At 47.3% G+C, this 20,253-nt stretch overlaps 2 protein-coding genes across 2 annotated transcripts; one reads left to right on the forward strand and one right to left on the reverse strand.

Moving 5' to 3' along the window:
• Positions 1–2,548: 2,548 nt before the first annotated feature.
• SNU13 (small nuclear ribonucleoprotein 13) lies at positions 2,549–11,344 on the reverse strand. Its single transcript, NM_001077004.1, has 3 exons — positions 11,284–11,344; positions 4,686–4,806; positions 2,549–3,782 (listed from the first exon to the last, which is right to left on the reverse strand). The coding sequence occupies exons 1-3, from the start codon at positions 11,284–11,286 to the stop codon at positions 3,520–3,522; spliced, it is 387 nt and encodes a 128-aa protein (NP_001070472.1). The 5' UTR covers positions 11,287–11,344; the 3' UTR covers positions 2,549–3,519.
• A 1,916-nt stretch (positions 11,345–13,260) lies between these two features.
• On the forward strand, positions 13,261–20,253 carry LOC112446778 (uncharacterized). The gene is made up of 2 exons (XM_024992798.2): positions 13,261–13,558; positions 15,627–20,253. The coding sequence occupies exons 1-2, from the start codon at positions 13,343–13,345 to the stop codon at positions 20,139–20,141; spliced, it is 4,731 nt and encodes a 1,576-aa protein (XP_024848566.1). The 5' UTR covers positions 13,261–13,342; the 3' UTR covers positions 20,142–20,253.

Raw genomic sequence — 20,253 nt, forward strand, 5'->3', positions numbered from 1 at the left:
GTTCAGTCACTCGGTCGTGTCCGACTCTTTGCGACCCCATGAATCACAGCACGCCAGGCCTCCCTGTCCATCACCAACTCCTGGAGTTCACTCAGACTCACGTCCATTGAGTCAGTGATGCCATCCAGCCATCTCATCCTCTGTCGTCCCCTTCTCCTCCTGCCCCCAATCCCTCCCAGCATCAGAGTCTTTTCCAATGAGTCAACTCTTCGCATAAGATGGCCAAAGTACCAGAGTTTGAGCTTTAGCATCATTCCTTCCAAAGAAATCCCAGGGCTGATCTTCAGAATGGACTGCATGGATCTCCTTGCAGTCCAAGGGACTCTCAAGAGTCTTCTCCAACACCACAGTTCAAAAGCATCAATTCTGCGGCGCTCAGCCTTCTTCACAGTCCAACTCTCACATCCATACATGACCACAGGAAAAACCATAGCCTTGACTAGATGGACCTTTGTTGGCAAAGTAATGTCTCTGCTTTTGAATATGCTATCTAGGTTGGTCATAACTTTCCTTCCAAGGAGTAAGCGTCTTTTAATTTCATGGCTGCAGTCACCATCTGCAGTGATTTTGGAGCCCCCAAAAATAAAAGACTGACACTGTTTCCACTGTTTCCCCATCTATTTCCCATGAAGTGATGGGACCAGATGCCATGATCTTAATTTTCTGAATGTTGAGCTTCAAGCCAACTTTTTCACTCTCCTCTTTCACTTTCATCAAGAGGCTTTTTAGTTCCTCTTCACTTTCTGCCATAAGGGTGGTGTCATCTGCATATCTGAGGTTATTGATGTTTCTCCCGGCAATCTTGATTCCAGCTTGTGTGTCTTCCAGCCCAGCGCTTCTCATGATATAGTCTGCATAGAAGTTAAATAAGCAGGGTGACAATATACAGCCTTGACGTCCTCCTTTTCCTATTTGGAACCAGTCTGTTGTTCCATGTCCAGTTCTAACTGTTGCTTCCTGACCTGCATACTAAGAAGAAGAATAACGTGGAATAATGAAAATAAGAAAACATGTGAATACAGAAAGTGCTCAAAAAGCACTAACTTACCCAATTTCTTAGACTGCAAACACGCTTCAGTCCAGCAGGCGGTGATGGCACGCACACAGCCACTGAGCAGAAATGGCCTGTGCGTGCACACCGCAAACCTGGCGCCGAGAGCGTGCGGGATGGGAGGAACAGGGAGGTGCCTCTGCCCGAGTGGCAGTCAGAGGCAGGTGGGGGCGGGGCTGCTGGAGAGAATTGCACGCGTCTGTGCACATGTGTATATGCCTCCAGGCCGAATGCAGAGGGGACATCTCTTTTAACGTCTTATTAAAAGGGTAAAGCAGGACCATGAAATCTGGGAGAGCCTAGTCATCCACTTCCTCTCCGTTGCCTTCAAACAAATTCCAGCCTCAAGTCCATTTAAGAGGGAAACACACCTATTATAATGGACCGGGAGCTATGACAACTATCCAGCCTTTCCAGTTTGACCCCAAACTATCCCTGAATGTGTAATCTTCATTGTAACTGTATCACACATAAAAGCCAGTCCTGCCTGAGGTTTACTCTGGACACTCATGCAGCTGGGACCTTATCATCTGTAGGCCCTGCCAGCACTTCAGCATTCTTCATCACTAGAGCAATTCTGACATGGTCATATTGCTATTTTTTATTTTTTGGCTGCGCTGGGTCTTTGTTGCTGCTTAAGGGCTTTCTCTAGTGGCCACGCTGGGGGCCTACTCTCTAATTATGGTGCACAGGCTTCTCATTGTGCTGGCTTCTCTTGTTGCCCGGCACAGGCTTTAGAACACACAGGCTCAGTAGTTGTGCAAGGGTTTAGTCCTCCCCCTTGCCTCATGGTGAAGGAAATGGCAACCCACTCCAGTACTCTTGCCTGGAGAATCCCATGGACAGAGGAGCCTGGCAGGCTACAGTCCACAGGGTTGCAGAGTCGGACATGACAGTGACTAAACCACCACCACCGCCACCTGCCTCGTGGAATGTGGGACCCCTAGTGGATCAGAGATCGAACTTGCATCCCCTGCATTGGCAGGTAGAGTCTTAACCACTGGATCGCCAGGAAATTCCAGAGGTTGGATTACTTGATCTCCCTTCACCCCCAATTTCAGTCTTTTACAGTATGATACATGAAGATACATATGCTGGAGTGAGCCAAAGGAGATTACTAGCCCAGTAGGAACAGAACAGGCTTTAGCAGGACAGGGTAGCTTTAGCCTCCCTAGGAACCCACTGCTGGAGTGGTTACATTCTAGTGGGTAAAGGCCAGGTTTGCTGCTAAACTTTCTACAGCATACAGGGCAGGCTCCTATAGGAAAAGATTATCCAAGCAAAGATATCAACAGTGCTGAAGTTGAGAAATCCTCTTCCAGAGTGGCAGCAACACCTCAATGATTAAGTCTGAATATTCTGAACCACCAGAAATCATTTGGAAGTGACGGCTTTTGCACAGCTTCCTGGTGAAAACGGAGAAACTACAAGAAACTATTAACCACTCTAATGCTTCAATCAAGTATCAGCTGGACACCTACCAAGAATCACACTTTCTTTAAACTGGGATATGAATGTATGTATGCTTTATTAGGATGCTCACAAGAATGACACATTAGCACTGTCCTTCTGGTGGGACAGAGAATACACATCTGACCCACATCATAGAAGGAGACAGGCCCGGGTAACGGCTCTCAGAGCTGGTACAAGGGTCCACTGAAGAAATTGCCATTCAGCAAAGCGAGGATGCTTCCTTGGATTCCATCATCTCTGCTGCAGCTTCCAGTCAGTCCTCCATGATGGCCCCAGAATCCTCCATTCCAGAACCTCCTACCATGCCTTCAAGACCTAGGTCAACTGGCCCATGTCTCATTCACCCAGGCGCCTCTGGAATTTGGCAGCACGTCTCTTTGGTATGCTGCTGCCCCGCCACCCTCAGGGGGCAAAGGTGGGAGTTGGGGGGGAATACAACATTACCAAAAGCAAATAGCAGGGGTACATCAGCAACCGACACTTCGGGCATACACCCAACAACCTCACAGAACACATGCTTCCTCCCCAAATGATACATTATGCCCTGCAGAGCAAAGGAAACCCCTCGATGATTCAGACACACGTGCAACGATCCTGTACATGGGAATGAGGGGTACAAGCAGACAGTTATGCCATCATGCCCTGCACAGTAGGAAGCAGGCCCCTGAAAGCTGGAACCAATTCTCTACTCTCTCGGCTCTTCCCTGCCTTTAAGTGGTGTCATCCAGCCTGTTCCACCTGTTCTTGGCGTTAGTTCATTTTTCTAAAAGGGAGGATAAGATGGCAGAGAGGAAGGGGAGATTAGGGGAGGGGCTGACAACCTATAAAACAAGACAACAGTACAAAAATGCAAAAATCAGATTGAGCATTAAAATATTTTATAACAATAGAAGGTAGCTGGAAACACTACATGCTAACAGACAATATGATACATAACTCTGCGGGGGCGGGGGGGTGGAGAGGAGTCAGCTGGGAGTGTGGCTGAGGCCACCAGTTTAGACTAAGAGCCTTTCAATGGACTGCTGGATGGACTGGATCTGCTGCTTCAGTTGTGAGCCCTCTTTGATGGTGACGGAGCAGGCGATGACAGGCCTGGAGACCCCGCAGGCTCGCCCCAGAGCCTGCTTGGAGCGCACGAACACATAGGGCACGTTCTTGTCCTCACACAGCAGCGGGAGGTGCAGGATGATCTCCAAGGGCTCCGCATCTGCGGCCATCACAATGAACTCAGAGATGCCTCTGTTGAGGGTTTTGGTGGCTGTGGAGAGAAGGACATGAAGTCAACAGGTGATGGGGGCTGGGGCAGAGAAGCCACAACAAAGCAATTTCCAAGGAAAAGAAACAGGTGCAAGAAAAATGGGCAAAAATGTCCAGGACTAGGATATTCCTGGAAGAGATAGGGAGCCAAGCATCAAATCCCCAATGCCTTCCTCAAACTCTACATCAAACCCATCAGTTCTGTCAAAACGCACTCTAAATCCTAAAAAGAGCCCTTCTTTTCCTGTCCTCTGCTACCACACTCCCCAAGCTTCACCAGCAGGAAGCAGTGCAATGTAGCACTTCTCCAGCCCTGTGACCAAGGATCAGGAGTTTCCATCCCAATCTGCCATCATCAATACTTTGGAAAGTTCACACTACACGTTAACTCACCAAGCAAGTTCAACATCCCACAGCATTGTTCAAATCTTATCATTTTATTTAGTTTATATTTTTGTTTCTGGCTGTTCCGGGTCTTCCCTGCTGCTTGGGCTTTTCTCTAGGTGTTGTGAGCAGGGCTACTCTCTCAGTGGCGGTGTGCGGGCTTCTCACTGCAGTGCCTTCTCTTGTGCAGCACAGCCTCAGTAGTCGTGGCACACAGGCTTAGATGCTCAGCTGCGTGTGGGATCTTCCCAGATCTGGGTTCTAATTGTATCTCCTGCATTGGTGAGTGGGTTCTTTACCACTGAGCTACCAGTGAAACCCCCTCAAATGCTTATTCCTGACTGCTTATCTCTGTGACCCAGTGCTAGCCCACAGGCCACACACGCTGCTGCTCTGAAGTCTCCATGGTGGGCCTAGTCAAAAGCATCCAGCCCTCTTTCCACCTTGGAAATCTAGTCCAGACCCCAGACGGGGACCGTGCTGGTAACACTCTTCTTGGACCATCCTCTGGTTGCCTTACCCTCATTGGCTCCTTTTCGAAGCTGCTTGTAGTTACATGACTGCTGAACGAGATCCAATAGTTTCTTGGTGAGGTGAGCATCTGCAAGAGGGTAGGCCTTCGGATTGACGTCAGCCTCAGTCTGTTGGGGGTATATCAAAGCATGAGTCAAACTGAACCGGAAGTTGTTCCAGACGAGTCACAAAGTACTCCAACCAAAAACTGAGAGGGACAATAGGGAGCTTCCCTACTTCCCTCCCCCAAACATACACATTTAATTTACTAAATCTAAACAAGTATAATTTATAGAAACCCAGCACAAAGTTCTATTTCCTTTATATTTTAATCTTCAGTTTTCAGTAAGAATCCTGGTTTCCAAAACATCCAAGTATTTTCTCATTTATTCTACCCTGCAATTCACATAAAATGGTTTCAGAGTTGCTATACCAATACTACCTCCATCAACTATAAACCCACCAAGGTCAAAATTTCCTTTTAATCTTACAATACATCCAACTAAAACCATCCAGTCAGAGTACTATATTCAAAAGTTATTCAAACTATATGTTACCTTGTGGCTATCAATCTGATATACAATTAAGGTTCCTTTGTATTTAGTTTGCTTAAAAATTCTTAAAAATATATAAAACATTTATGTGGTTCCAAAGTCATTGTTTTGAAAACTAGTAAACTGTAGAGCCTTTCCTATGTAGACTGATAGGTAAGCAAGCAGCAGGTAAACATCTTCTGTATTCCACCTAAAGAATGATACAATTAAACAGCACCATCCTGCAAGCCATACTAATTAGTTAATTAATCCAAACAAATTAATGGATCCAGGTATTGATTTTAATAGCTACCAACATCACACAAAAAAAATACCATGTGACCATTGCCTCTCTGGGCTTCCCTGGTGGCTCAAAGGTAAAGAATCCACCTGCAATGCTGGAGACCTGGGTTCGATCCCTGGGCTGGGAAGATCCCCTCAAGGAGGGCACAGCAACCCACTCCAGTATTCTTGCCTGGAGAATCCCTAGACTAGGGAGCCTGGCAGGCTACAGTTCATCGGGTCGCAAAGAGTCGGACACGACTGAACGACTAGGCACACTGCCTCTCTTAAAGAACAAACCATCAATGATCAAGCAGTCTTGGGGGGAAAAGAGGAAAGCTAGGAGAAAAGCTGATCAAGCCTTCCATCCCACTTTTTTTGCCCACAGTGCTTGCGGAGATCCTAGTTTCCCGACCAGGGACGGAACCTGCGCCCCCTGCAGTAGAAGCGCAGAGTCTTAGCCCGGACCACTGGAGAAGTCCCAGCCTTTGATTCTAATACTGCTACCAAATCCAGGTCCGGAACCCAGGTCTGGCTGCTCGAAAGCCAATTCTCCAGAGACAAGTGCTGGGAGGAAAGGAAAGGTTGCTTTATTTTGGAGGCCTGCGGCAACTAGGCAGAAAAGGCAATGGCAACCCACTCCAGTACTCTTGCCTGGAAAATCCCATGGACCGAGGAGCCTTGTAGGCTGCAGTCCATGGGGTCGCTCAGAGTTGGACATGACTGAAGCGACTTAGCAGCAGCGGCAACCAGGGGAGAACAATACTATATATTTGATATTAACGAATTATTAAATTTGGGGGTATTGTAGTGGCATTGAAGTTGTTGAAATTTCTCATTTTACAGATGCATGCTGTAATACCTATAGATAAAATGCAACCCCATTGGATCCATTGCAAAACAACACACAGAAAACAAATTCGGTGGTGCCTCGCCTATTCCATTTCTCCTACCCTATTTTCACCTCTTGACTTTAACTTTTTTTATAAATTTCTCACTTGCTTTCCCTGTGATTCTTTTTACAAATATGTATTTTATTATATACATAACCTGGGTGCAGCCCACATTACCATTCCTGAGCACCAAGCAGTTTGCCCGCAGTGATGCGGTCTAACCCTGGGTTTGGAAGCTGGACCGTGGCACGCAGCTTACGGCAGGTGGCACCGCGGTTCCAGGTGGTGACCCATGGGCAATGGCCCAGTGGATATACTCACCATATTGAGTTCACCTTGATCGTCTCCTGCCTGATCCCCCAAGAGCTTAGAAGCACCCCCCCGCTCCCGCCCCCACTGCAGAGGAACTGGAAGTGACTTCGAGAACCAGCTCGTACCCGGAAGCCTGGTCCCACACACCAACACAACGCACTGGGTCAGTCTGTCATGGTCCCAGGGTGATGAGAAATTAGGGGAAGTTCAAGATGTTTCACGAAGTGGGAAAGATCTCTAATTATTTGCTCTTCTTCATACAGCCAGGTGGCTCAGTGGTGAAGAATCCGCCTGCAATGCAGGAGACTCAAGAGATGTGGGTTCAATCCCTGGGTCAGGAAGATCCCCTGGAGGAGGAAATGGCAAGCCACTCTAGTATTCTTGCCTGGAAAATCCCATGGACAGAGGAGCCTGGTGGGCTATATACTTCATGGGGTAACAAAGAGTCCGACATGGCCAAGCAACTAACAGCGACTGAGCAAGCACATATATTCTAGAATCAGCTTTTTCAAATTCTACCAAGAAAAATAGAAAAGAAAAAGAAAAAGCCTGCTGGGACAGCATTGATTTGTAGATTTAAAGTAATCCCAATTAGGATAAAACACCTTTAAGATACAGAATCTGTCAAATCAGTTAAGCATACATATTTACTTAACTTTTTAGTGCTTTTAAATAAAGCTTTATAATTTCTCCAAAAGCCTTAGTATCTTTTAGATTTACTCAGATATTTCAGCTTAAGAAAATTCACACTATTCCTTAATATTTTAAGAACTTCTTTTATAAATGAATTGGCACTGAATTCCATCATATTTTTTGTACGAGATGGATGAGTCAAGACTTTTCTCCTTTATAAGTTTTTCTAGTGTTGGTTGCACAAGGTTGTAAATAGAACACCCACTGAATTATACACTTATTTTTTTTCTACTACACACTTGTTTTTAAAATTGATGCATAACTGACCTATGATATTATGTTAGTTCCAGGTGCACAACACCATTATTTGATATTTCTATACAAAATGATCACCACTGACTTACACACTTTAAAGAGAAGAACTTTATGGTATGAAATTATCTCAATAAAGCTATTGTTTAAAGTAGGTGTAGTGGCTCAGATGCCACAAAGCAGGAGGCCAGGGTTCAATCCCTGGGTCAGCAAGATTGCGTGGAGAATGGGATGGTTTTCTAGTTTTCTTGCCTGGAGACTTCCATGGACAGAGGAGGCTGGTGGACCACAGTCCATGGAGTTGCAAAGAGTCAGACAGGACTCAGCAACTAACACTTAAAGTTTTTCCATGTTAAAAAACTTTAGTTAAAAAAAGAAAAACAAAACTTTAGTTTTTCTTACTGAATTATAATTAACATACAATATTAACTTTGTTTCTTTACTATTATTCAGCCCTCCTACTTCTACTTTAATTCATTTTGATTCTATTGTTTTCAGGTATTTGTTCCTCTAAGTTCCTATATTTATAAATATCACATTGCTCATATTTTCTAGATTAATCTCATCAGAGGGGACTTTTCAAATATTCTTCTGATTCTGTCCACCTTACAACAAGATATATTTTCTATTTCAGTAATTTCTGCTTTTTCTTTCACATTACTTTGTCCTTATGATCTTTTCCTAGCTTTTTAGTGCCCCCCCATCTTAGGTTCCAATACTTTAGTTGTACCCTACATATTCTGATATTTGGTATTTCCATTATTGTTCAGTTCTGTTTTCAAATTTCCCTTGTTATTTTCAATTTGACCCATGAGTTCTTTATATTTTCTTTACACTTTGTTTCTAAGTCATTTGCATTTTAGTTGAGAGAATATGGTCTGTATTATTATCAATCTTTATCTTCTATAACTGATGGGTGCAGTATTCACTGGTTTCACTACCACCACTAGATCAAGTTTATTCATAGTGTTATTCACACTGATGTTTTGGCTTCACAATCAATTAAACGCTACATAACTGCACATCTATTTCTTCTTGTAATTATGTCATCCTCATTTTACTTGTACTTTCTTTCCTTCAAGTGTCTCCCGCCCCCACCCGCCACCATTTTCTACTCTAGTGGTTTGGAGTTATTTTTATTTTTTTGATGGCTACTAAGAAATCACAACTTATGTTTTTAACTCATCAAAATCTAATGCTCACCAATAATGTCACAATTCAGAACCTCCTCTTAAACAGTTAAGTTCCCAGGAACACTTTAATTCCTATCACTCCTCATAAATATACTTTTTAAAATGCCAGATATTTTTACTGTAGCTTCCAATCACCCATCTCTGGGAACTAGGATTCTCATCTCTTAATAAACATCAAAGGCATAAAAGGGGGAGACTTCAGGAGATCCACTATGATCATCCAGTCCCAACACTTCATGGCAAACAAGTGGGGAAACAATGGAAACAGTGACAGAATTTATTTTCTTATGCTCCAAAATCACTGCAGATGGTGACTGCAGCCATCAAATTAAAAGACGCTTGCTCCTTGGAAGAAAGTGAAGTGCAAGTCACTCAGTTGTGTTCAACTCTATGTGATCCCGTACAGTCCATGGAATTCTCTAGGCCAGAATACTTGAGTGGGTAGTCTTTTCCCTCTCCAGGGAATCTTCCCAACCCAGGTCTCCCGCATTGCAGGCAGATTCTGAAAAGCTATGACCAACCTAGACAGCATATTAAAAAGCAGAGACATTACTTTGCCAACAAAGGTCTGTCTAGTCAAAGCTATGGTTTCTCCAGTAGTCATGTGTGAGAGTTGGACCATAAAGAAAGCTGAGCCCCAAGGAATCAATGCTTTTGAACTGTGGTGTTGGAGAAGGCTCTTGAGAGTCCCTTGGACTGCAAGGAGATCCAACCAGTCAATCCTAAAGGAAATCAGTCCTGAATATTCATTGGAAGGACTGATGCTGAAGCTCCAACACCTTGGCCACCTGATGAGAAGAACTGACTCATTGGAAAAGACTCTGTGCTGGGAAAGATTGAAGGCAGGAGGAGAAGGGGATGACAGAGGATGAGATGGTTGGATGGCATCACCAACTGGATGGATAAGAGTTTGAGCAAGCTCTGGAAGTTGGTGATGGACAGGAAAGCCTGGCCTGTTGCAAGTCCATGGGGTAGCAAAGAGCTGGATACGACTAAGCGACTGAACTGAACTGAAAGAGGAGTCACTTTAGTGGTTTAATAAAAGTCAAAACGACAACAAAAGTTCCACTCAATTTTAAAGCCAAACCACCGACCTTATAAGTAGCAACTGAAAGTTGCTTAGGGTGTATTTATCCACCTTTTAATTTTTCCAAGGGTTAATTAAATGAGTGAATGAATGAAATCTTACTGCTAGACAACTTTAACCCGTAGCTTGATGTCTTTGTTCTCCTCATACACCAGACAGCAAAAACCTGCAAGTTTTGATTTGACAACAAATAGTGCATGCTCACTCTCTCCATACCAGGCGCAAAGGCAATTAAATGCATTATTAAACTGAGACCACCTGATTCCAAAACTTCTCAAGGAACTCCGAAAAACGAACACCAGTTTAGAAGGTTCAAGTTCTAGACTCAGCAACATACCAACCTCAAAATGGGGGTGGGGCAGCAGGGAAGATATGCTTTGGGATCCAAGAACCGTTAAAAGGATTAAACCTCATTATGAAAGTCGAAATGTTTTTGCAAACTCTTCCCTCCTCACTAAGTGCCGACCAAAACTAGGTACCAAGGCACACGATCTGATTAAAAAGTTAGAGACCATCAAGAGTTTTAGATGAGCCCCGCACGTGGTGCTACCAGGACTTCTGATTTCCGAGGTTACCGCCTCGCAGGAGGAATCTTTCCTGCATTCCAGGCTGGGGTTCCTTCCAAACGCAGGCTCCAAACGCCAAGTGAAAGTGAAGTAGCTCAGTCGTGTCCGACTCTCTGCGACCCCGTGGACTGTAGCCTACCAGGATCCTTCCTCCATGGGATTCTCCAGGCAAGAATACTGGAGTGGGTTGCCATTTCCTTCTCCAGGGGATCTTCCCGACCCAGGGATCGAACCGGGGTCTCCCGCATTGCAGGCAGACGCTTTAACCTCTGAGCCACCAGGGAAACCTCCAAACGCGAAAGGCCCCTTTAATCCCTGGCACACGTAACTTGCGACAGGCACTAGGCGTAGACCCATGGAGATATCCTTCTCCTGAACCCCAGCAATGGGAAAGTGGAGCTGGGGAGGATGATCCAAACCCAGGGTTCCACATCATTCTCTAGCGACCCCTCCAAAAGAAATATAAAACCAATAAAATCAAATTTTCTCATCCGACTTTCTACTCTGTCCCACGTGGGTCGGTCCCTTTCTCTCAGGCCCTCTCCGCTCACCGGAGGCATTCAGCCAGGAGCACTAACTGCTGACAGACGCTCCATCACAGAATCCGGGACCCATCTCTAGCGTTCTAACCTCGGACCGGGAGAAAAGACAGTGCTTGGGGCTACTCGGCCGTCCGAGCTCGAACCCCTCGCCGAGACGGCGACACCGCGCATGTTCTAAGCCGACAAGCTAGTGAGAGAACAGAACCCCGAGTCTCCCACTTCCTGGCTCTTCAACCAGGCGCACGCACTCACCATAGCTGCGGTTCAGTGATACCGTCCCTCCTCAAGAAGCACAGGCGATGTTAGAAAAGAACTTTCCGCCGAAAAAAGTCGCAGGGAAAAAGTGGAAATGGCCGCTCGCGGCCGGAAGCGGAAATGACGTTAAAGAGGGCGGCTCTCCCCTTAAAGGGCAACAGCGCGGAACGACTTCAGTTCTGGGGGGAGGGACCGCCTTTGCCGTAGTTTTAGTGTTGTTTTATTACCAGTTATTGGCAGGAACAGTGAGTTCGATACCCAAAATATAATGCACCAAAACAAAGAATTTTAGTGGTGTCATTCCATTGCTAGTTTATTTTGTAGCACATTTAAATTTAAACATTACTTTGCCAACAAAGGTCTGTCTAGTCAAAGCTATGGTTTCTCCAGTAGTCATGTATGGATGTGAGAGTTGGACCATAAAGAAAGCTGAGCCCCGAGGAATCAGTGCTTTTGAACTGTGGTGTTGGAGAAGGCTCTTGAGAGTCCTTCGGACAGCAAGGTGATCAAACCAGTCCATCCTAAAGGAGACCAGTCCTGGGTGTTCATTGGAAGGACTGATGCTGAGGCTGAAACTCCAATACTTTGGCCACCTCATGCGAAGAGTTGACTCACTGGAAAAGACCCTGATGCTGGGAGGGACTGGGGACAGGAGGAGAAGGAGACGACAGAGGATGAGATGGCTGATCACATCACCGACTCGATGCACATGAGTTTGAGTGAACTCCGGGAGTTGGTGATGGACAGGGAAGCCTGGCATGCTGCGATACATGGGGTCGCAGAGTCGGACACGACTGAGCGACTGAACTGAGCATTTAGCCAAGATGCATTGTGTGGTATATTGGGGTTTTCTTGTGTGTTTTTTAACTTCATTTGTTTATTTATGGCTGTGCCGGGTCTTCATTACTGCACTTGGGTTTTCTCTAGTTGCAGTGTGCAGGCTTCTCATTGCAGTGACTTCTCTTGTTGCAGAACATGTCCTCTGGGGCATGTGGGCTTCAGTAGTTGCAGTGCAAGAGCTTAGTTGCCCCATGACGTGTGAAATCTTCCCAGACCATGGATTGTGGAATCAGTGTCGCTTGCCTGGGCAGGCAGATTCCTAACCACTGGACTACGAGGGAAGTCCTGGGCTCTTAGAATAGAGAGATACTTTCCAAATGGTTGGTAAATAGGTGACACCCTTCTACTGTAACCCCAGGGACCACTTTTGTGTGTACATGCTCAGTTATGTCTGATTCTTTGTGACTCCTTGGACTGTAGTCCATCAGGTTCCTCTGTCCATGTGATTTTCCAGGCAAGGATTCTGGAGTGGGTTGCCATTTCCTCCTCCAGGGGATCTTCCCGACCCAGGGATCAAACCCTCATCTCCTGGGTCTCTTGCATTGATAGGCAGATTCTTTACCACTGCACCATCTGGGAAGCCCCAGGGACCACTTACAACCCAGAAATGAAGGAGTTAAGGCCTGGCCCATTCTGATTGGCTGAAGACCCTGCCTGCTCTGTTATTCAGTATTTTGTTCATAACCTTTGGGTGAAAGTCTTCAGGATAGCATTTATATTCCTATCAACACTGATCCTGAGTTGGGAAAGTAATCCCCCAACAAAAAATCAGGATATGCTGGGTGGTTAAACAAGAACACACATGTTCAATAGGGTGTTCATTAAGTGTTTGATATTGGATACCTGAAGGACAAATGGATGAAAGTATCCCATAGGAAGAAAGAAATCCAACAGACTTCAGTTCATCCCTCCATCAACATGGGGGGAACATAGTCTCTTCACTCCAGAGGGCAAGGTGTTTAAGTTCTTCTTCCTCTTAATTCCTTTTGGGCCGTTCCCCAGTGTTGTCCTCATCTATACTGTGGCCGTGTTAGCCAGCTCTGATGTCACGTGCAGCAGCTGCAGCTAAGGCCACAGCATCAAAAGCCTTTATGAGGTGGCCTTAGTGACAGCAGTTCTATGAGGCAGGGGCTACCCCGCCCCGCAGTGGCCAGGTCAGCCATATCAGCCCTGCCCTCCAACTCCAGAACACCACCTGCCTGACCTAAACCGTGTCATGTTGCTGCCCCTCCTGGGCGCCTGTGCTGTCGTGGGGCCGTTCCGGGGTCCTGAGTGGGAGCCAGTGCGGGGCCTGCTCTCTGAGGATCGCAGCTGCAGGGACCCTCGGTGCTGTGGCAACCTGCTTGTCCTCTGCCTCTTTCTGATCTGGCAGGTCCGGCACTACTGGCATCAGGTCACCAGGACCCACCGCAGCATGAGGAAGTTCATCAAGGTGAGGGGGTCCCACCCACCTCTTTCCCTCCACACCATGATTGTGTGTCATTTGTTAGGGACCCTGTTCTATGCCCTGTGTACCGGAGATGGATTCAGACTGAACTCTGATGAACTCAGGAAGAGCATTGTCTTGCCTCAAAGCCAGAAGTCACCCTGGACTTCTCTCTCCCTCATGCCACGTGTTCAATCCACCTGCAAGTCCTATGGGCTTTACTTGCAAACCATATCTCAAATCTGATCATTTCTCAAACCCTCACCACATTCTTCTGCACTATAGGTACCACCTTCTGCCTGGTTCCTGCCTCCTCTCTCACCCAACCATGGAGCTCAGTGCTCCATGCAGCCAAGAGAATGAACTTCTTTCTGTCTCTTTTTAAAATTTTTCATCCAAGGATAATACATATATACAGATTATAAGTGTGTATTTTTATTTTTAAAATTTTTATTTATTTTAAAAGTTTATCATCTTAACTATTTAACATATATATGTATATTTTGTATACTTATACGTCCATATATTGTATATTTATTTATTTTGGGCTGCACTGTGTCTTAGTTGTGGCATGCGGGATCTTTGATTGTGGTGTGCAGGCTCTGCATTGTGGTGCTTGGTTTTCTCTCTAGTTGTGATGCCCGGGCTCAAGAGCCCCCCAGGCTCAGTAGTTGTGACAAGCAGGCTTAGTTGCCCTGTGGCATAGTTCCCCCAACCAGGGATCAAACCTGAGTCCCCTGCATTGGAAGGTGGATTCCTAACCACGGACCACCAGGGAAGTCCCAGATTATAAGTGTGTAGATCAATGAATTTTTGCAAACGGAACACATCCAGGTGCAGCATTAGATTAAGAAAACAGACCACGACCAGCAGCTCAGAAGCTTGCAGCACTCCGCTGATTTCTAAAAGCATTAGACTGGTTTTGCCCATATGGCATCACGCAGTAAATATTCCTTTGCACCTGGTTTAGGCCTAACATTATGTTCATGAGCAAGAACAAACTTTTAAAAACAGATCATAACACTTTGCCACTCAAGACTTTGCAACAACTCATGGATATACTTCCAGTCAAACTCAGAACAAAATCTAACTCCTAACCACAACTCCAAGGCTTGGAATAATCTGTTCTGCATTTCTCTCTGACCTCATCTCTTCGTGCTGTCTTCCTCACTCACTCCTTCCATTCTGACTACACGGCCTCCTAGCTGTTCTTATACAAACGACCCTGTTCCATCCTCAGGGCCTCTGCATGAATGTCTCCTCACCTACAAGTTTCTTTCTTCAGACGTCGCTTGGTTTGTCCCTTGCTTCATTCAGGTCTTCAGTCAAACATCACCTCCTCTGAGAGGATTCTCTGACAAAAGGAGCTAACCCCATCCCTACTCCTGCCTTTGTTCCCGTTAGAGCACTTTTTGATACCTAACATCATGTTGTATACTTGGTTATTGTGTCTTTCAAGTCTGGAAGACAGCTCCCAACAAAGACTTTCTGTCTTGTGCATGCTGGTACATCCAGCACCTAGAACAGTGCGTGGCCTGGAATAAACTCTTTATCTTTCTTTCTTGAGTATTTTCTTTTCTTTAAGTTTAATTAATTAACTTTGCTGTGCTGGGTCTTGGCTGCTGCGTGAGGATTTAAGAGTGGGGATTACTCTCTAGTTGTGTTATGTGGGCTTCTCATCGTGGTGGCTTGTTTTGTTTCAGAGCATAGGCTCTAGGCACACGGGCTTCAGAAGTTGTGGCGCCCAGGCTCAGTTTCAGCTCGTGGGCTCTACAGCACAGGCTCAGCAGTTGTAGCGTAACAGCTTAGCTGTTCCTGCGGCATGTGGGATCTTCCCAGACCAGGGATGGAACCCCCATCCTCTGCATTGGCAGGCAGATTCCTATCCACTGTACCACCAGGGAAGTGTAAATTAATATTTTCTTGAATGAATATTTTCCTTAAGAGGAGTGACTCCCCATTTCCTGAACCCCAGCATCCTCATCTGGATAATGAGGATTACAACCCTAATCTGTGAGGATTAGATGAGATAATGTAAATGCAAAGATTTTTACTTCTCTGTTCTTACCTACAGGTGCCACTGCAGAAGTGGGCAGTGCCCTCCATGAGACATGACACTTGTATCAGGCTGACCCCTGAATTCTTTCTCAGTCCTGGCAAGTTCAGGGGCCTGGATGCTCATGCCCAACAATGGGCCCGAAGAAAGAGCAGGGAATACTGGAGGAGCCTCGAGGAATCATGGACCCAATATCTGCTCTCTTGTCAGCACCCATGTCACCATTTACTGTGGGATGCCTACACCTCTTCTGATCACATCTTTTGCACCACCTCCTTTCCAAGCACCAGTATGCTACCTCGGGACTGTTCTTGGGAAGCATGGCAGGTACCCTGGTGTTGTAGTGATGATCAGACTCACCTGATTTGCAAGCCACAGCCCCCTGCCCTGGACAGGTGCCAAAGGATGGAGCAGCTGTTGGTCCATCCCCAGGAAGAACTGGCACCACTGGAGCATATTGTCAGCATGAGATGCCACCCCACCTCCATGACCCCTCTCCCAAACCTCCCTTCAGCCCAGAGCTTGCCGTTTTGTTCCAGAGAGTTCCTACCGGTTCCTTCCAACCAACGAGTGGGAATGCCCACGTGGAAATCCTGGGGCTTCCCACAAGAGGCCTGCACACCAGGAACAGAAAACCAGACATTAAGCAGAGAGGCTAGTAGACAGACCCAGGCTCCAGGGTGGGCGAACCAGAGAGAGAGCAGAGGGGATAATGCTTGGGAAATTCAGGCATCTGGAAGGCAACTGCCAATAAACTTTGGGATGGAGGACATGGCAGAGAGTAAGGCCCTGGACTGCGGCAGCCGGAGACTAGTAATAAGTAAGGCTGTTGGCGAGATCTTGACATCATGGTGGGAGAAGCAGGACCGGGTGCAAGTTGAAAGTAGAGCTGAAATTCTATGGAAGAGAAGTCCCGGGGAGGCTGGAGGCGAGAATCTTCCTGAAACCCAGGCATGTAGAGGAGAGAAAGTAGAACAGTTAAGATGTAAAATTGATGCAGAGATCCAAACACCAATGTGGGAAACTCAGGATAGGAAAAGGGATAAGGATGCTATAGAGACCCAGTCTTTTGAGAACAAGAAGGAGGCCAGAGGAGAGGATGAAGGAAAGAATGAGGCCCACGTGTTGAGGAAGCAAGGCCAAACTGGAAGTGAGAATGGTGAGGATGCCCGGCTCCCAGGGTGGGGAAAACAAGAGCAGATTACAGGTGATAGTAGTATAGAAATTCAGGTGGAAGAGAGGAGAAAAGAAGACCGGGGTGGACGTGAGGGTGCTGTGCAAATCCAGGTATCTGGGAGGGAGAACTTGGGAGAAGTGGAAAATGAGGATGGCATAGAGACCCAGGCCCTGGGGTGGGGAAAGCAGGAATGCGTTCAAAATGAGAATGTTACAGAGATCCAGACACCAGGATGGGAGAAGCAGGATCAAGATGGAAGTGAGAAAGCTGGGAAGGTCCAAGTATGTAGGGCAGAGATCCAGAAACAACTAAGACATGAACTTCAAGTGGGGTGGAGTAATCAAGGCGTAAAAAGAGGTGAGGATGCTGGGGAAAGTCAGATATCTAGAAGGAACAGCATCAGGGAGATAAGAGAGGAGGACTGGGTGGTGATCCGGGCACAATGCTGGGGAGACCAGAAACCAGGAGCAAGCGAAATTGACAGAGAATTCAAGACACCATGTTGGGGGAGTGAGGACCAGATTGGAGGTGAACATAGAGCAGAAATTCAGGCACTGGAGAAGAGAGACCAGAGAAAGGACAGAGATGAAGATGATACAAACACCCTGGCACCAGAGGCAGAGAACCAGAGACAATTAAGAGGTGTAACTCAGGTAGAGACTCATCCATCAGGGATGAGGAACCAGGAGAAGTTTGGAGATGAGACTAGTACAGATATCCAGGCAACGGGGACGAAAAACCTGAGAGAGTTTAAAGGTGAAGATAGTAAGCAGACTCAGGAACTTAGGGAAGAAAACCAGTACCAGTTAAACAGTGAAATTAATGGAAATATTCACATACCAAAGTGGAAGAATCAGGAACACATTAGAAGCAGGGATGGTCAAAATACCCAGGCATCTGAGGCAGAGAACTGGGGAAAACTAGCAAGTAAAACTGATATAGTAACTAATTCAGCAGAATGGAAGAAAGAGGAGCAGGTTGGAGGCGAGAATGGTGTAGAAATTGAAGGTCCAGAAAAGAGAAACCAGAGAGAAGCTGGAGGTGAGGAAGGTACAGAGACCTGGACACCTGGAGGAGAAAACCAGAATCAGTTAAGAGATGACTCTGATGAAAAGACTCATTTGTCAGACAGGAAGAACCACGAGCAGATGGGAGGTGAGAATGAAACAGAAATTCAGATACCAGAGAAGACAGACCAGAGAGAACCTGGAGCTGACGATGGTGTAGAAACCCAGAGATTTGAGAGAGAGAATGAAGGACAATTAGACGGTGAAACTGGATTGAGCCACTCACCAGGGGGAAGACACTGGGAGCAGACTAAAGGAATGGATAACCCAGAAAATCCAACATTGGAGAAGAAAAGCCAGAGAGAGGTTGGAAGCAAGGATGGTAGAAATATTCAGAGACTTGGGGGAGGGAAGCAGAGACTGTTAAAAAGTAAGGTTAATGAAAACATCTGTTCACCAGAGTGGAAGAACCAGGAGCAGACTGGAGGTGAGAACGGTGCAGAAATTCAAATACAAGGGAAGAGTAACCTGAGAGGGATCACAGGTGATGATGGTAAAGAGACCCAGGCTCATGGTGGAGATTATCAGGGAGAGTTAAGAAGTGAAACCAACAGAGAGATCCAGATACAAGGGCAAGGAAACCGGAACAAGGGTGAAGAGGAGGATGCTGCAGAAATTGGGGATGCAGGGAGCCAGAGAAAGTGCAGAGCTGAGGATGCTGGAAGGCTTCGAGTGCCAAGGCAAGGAAACAAAGGCCAGGTCAGAGGAAAGGATGCTGCTGAAGGCCCTCTCCAAGTTGACTGTTCTGGCCGTGAAGGGCCCCCAGCCCTCACTGGCTCTGACTGTGGGGCCATGGATCAGGAACAGGCTGTGGCCGCTGCTCCCCATCCTGAGATGAAGGCTCTCCCCAACCACAGCGAACTCTTCCTGCTTGTCAGTGGAGAGGGGGAGCATTTGGCCAGCCAGAGCACGGCCACTGCTGGGAAGCCCAGAGTCGATGTCATTCCAGCTTCCCGGCAAGCCAGACCTAAACCCCAGAGAAGCCAACAAAGGGAGGGAAGAGTGGATCCAGGGAAGACCGCTGACCGGAGTGGACAGCTCCGGAACCCACAGTCTTTGGCTGCTCCCCTGGGCTTGCCCTCTGCCTGCCCCTCTGTCTCATGTGGCCACACCCCCCAAGCCGGTACAGCTCCATTGGGTGATCCCACTGCCCTCACTGTCCTGCCCAAGTGGCCAGTCCTCAAGAAGAGTCAGCGACAGCTCCTGGAGTCCCTTATGCGGCGGAAGATCGCCCACCTGAAGTGGGGCCTCCCCCAGCGGATCCTGGAGTCCTACATGCACTTTAATGTGTTAGGACCACGCCCACTGCCTCTTGCTGGGCAGAGGTTCCCTGGGTTGCACATGGCCTGTGAGTTGCAGGGGCAGCAGGAAAGTGAGGCCCAGGGCTCCAGGCCAGGCCTTAAGTCCCAGAAGTTTCGGACCCCCGAAGGGAAAAGCTCAAAACCTACACAGGCCAGAGCTCTAAAGAAGCCTAGCGGGTCCGGGTCGGAGCCAATGGGCAGTTCTATCCCTCCTGTAAAGCCTAAGAGAGTCAGACCACCAGAGGGCGCCAGAGAACCACAGGATGTCCAGAAAGAGGCTCCTCCCAGGGCGGAACTCACGGCTTCCAGGAACCCCAGGCCTGCTGCAGAATCTAGCAGCTGGTGGCGCCAAGAAAGGGTCCAAGAACCTTCCAGTGAGAACATCAGTGGGGGAAAGATGGTCAGGCCGGGGATCTCCCGGATGGCAGAGAGGGCTTTCCGCAGAGTGAGGGTCTCATACCCCAGGGCAGGCTACGACTGGAGGAGGGAACACGTATCTCAGAAGCCCCTCAGATTCCAGTGTCAGCAGCCCTCACACAAAAGAGGAAGCCTGGAACCCGAGGAACGCAGAGGGGCTGGGCAGCAGACTTCCTCCTGTTCCACAGACACCTTCAGCTTCAAAAGGAGTCTCCACTGTGCTGCAACAAGGCTGAGCATGACCTTTTTGAACAAGAACTCCCGGTCCCCACACTTGGCCAAGGCCCAGCACTCAGCCCCCAACCTGAGTGTGAGAGATCCTGGTCCTATGCCGCTTCCCAGAGTGAGTGCCCCACATGCCAGGGAGGGCAGCATCAGAGTCCACACTTCTCTGAAGAGGAACCTTCAGCCACCAGGTCACTGCGGTGCTGGGGCTCCTCGTCTCAAGACAGAAGAACTGGAGGAAATTGAGAACCCACATGGGGCCCTATGGAATCCACCAGCCCCCAGAAAGTCTGGTTTGATGAAATATTTGAGGGGTTTTCTGCTTCAGCATGGCTTTAGGAAGTAGGCTGAGGGCACAGAGTCTTCAAAACACATCCAGAGAAGGCATGAGAGTGGCCTGCTAACCCCTAAAGGGGATGATAAAATAACCTCTAATAAAATTGGTTATTTAAGCCCTG

This window comes from Bos taurus, chromosome 5 (genome assembly GCF_002263795.3).
Source record: "Bos taurus isolate L1 Dominette 01449 registration number 42190680 breed Hereford chromosome 5, ARS-UCD2.0, whole genome shotgun sequence".
NCBI lineage: Eukaryota > Metazoa > Chordata > Mammalia > Artiodactyla > Bovidae > Bos > Bos taurus.

Coding starts and splice junctions, on each gene's coding strand:
- SNU13 (NM_001077004.1), bottom strand. Junction 3,783..4,685: donor TCGAAAAGGAGCCAATGAGG/GTAAGGCAACCA, acceptor TTCTCTCCACAG/CCACCAAAACCCTCAACAGA.
- LOC112446778 (XM_024992798.2), top strand. CDS start 13,343: ATGTTGCTGCCCCTCCTGGGCGCCTGTGCTGTCGTGGGGCCGTTCCGG. Junction 13,559..15,626: donor GCATGAGGAAGTTCATCAAG/GTGAGGGGGTCC, acceptor TCTTACCTACAG/GTGCCACTGCAGAAGTGGGC.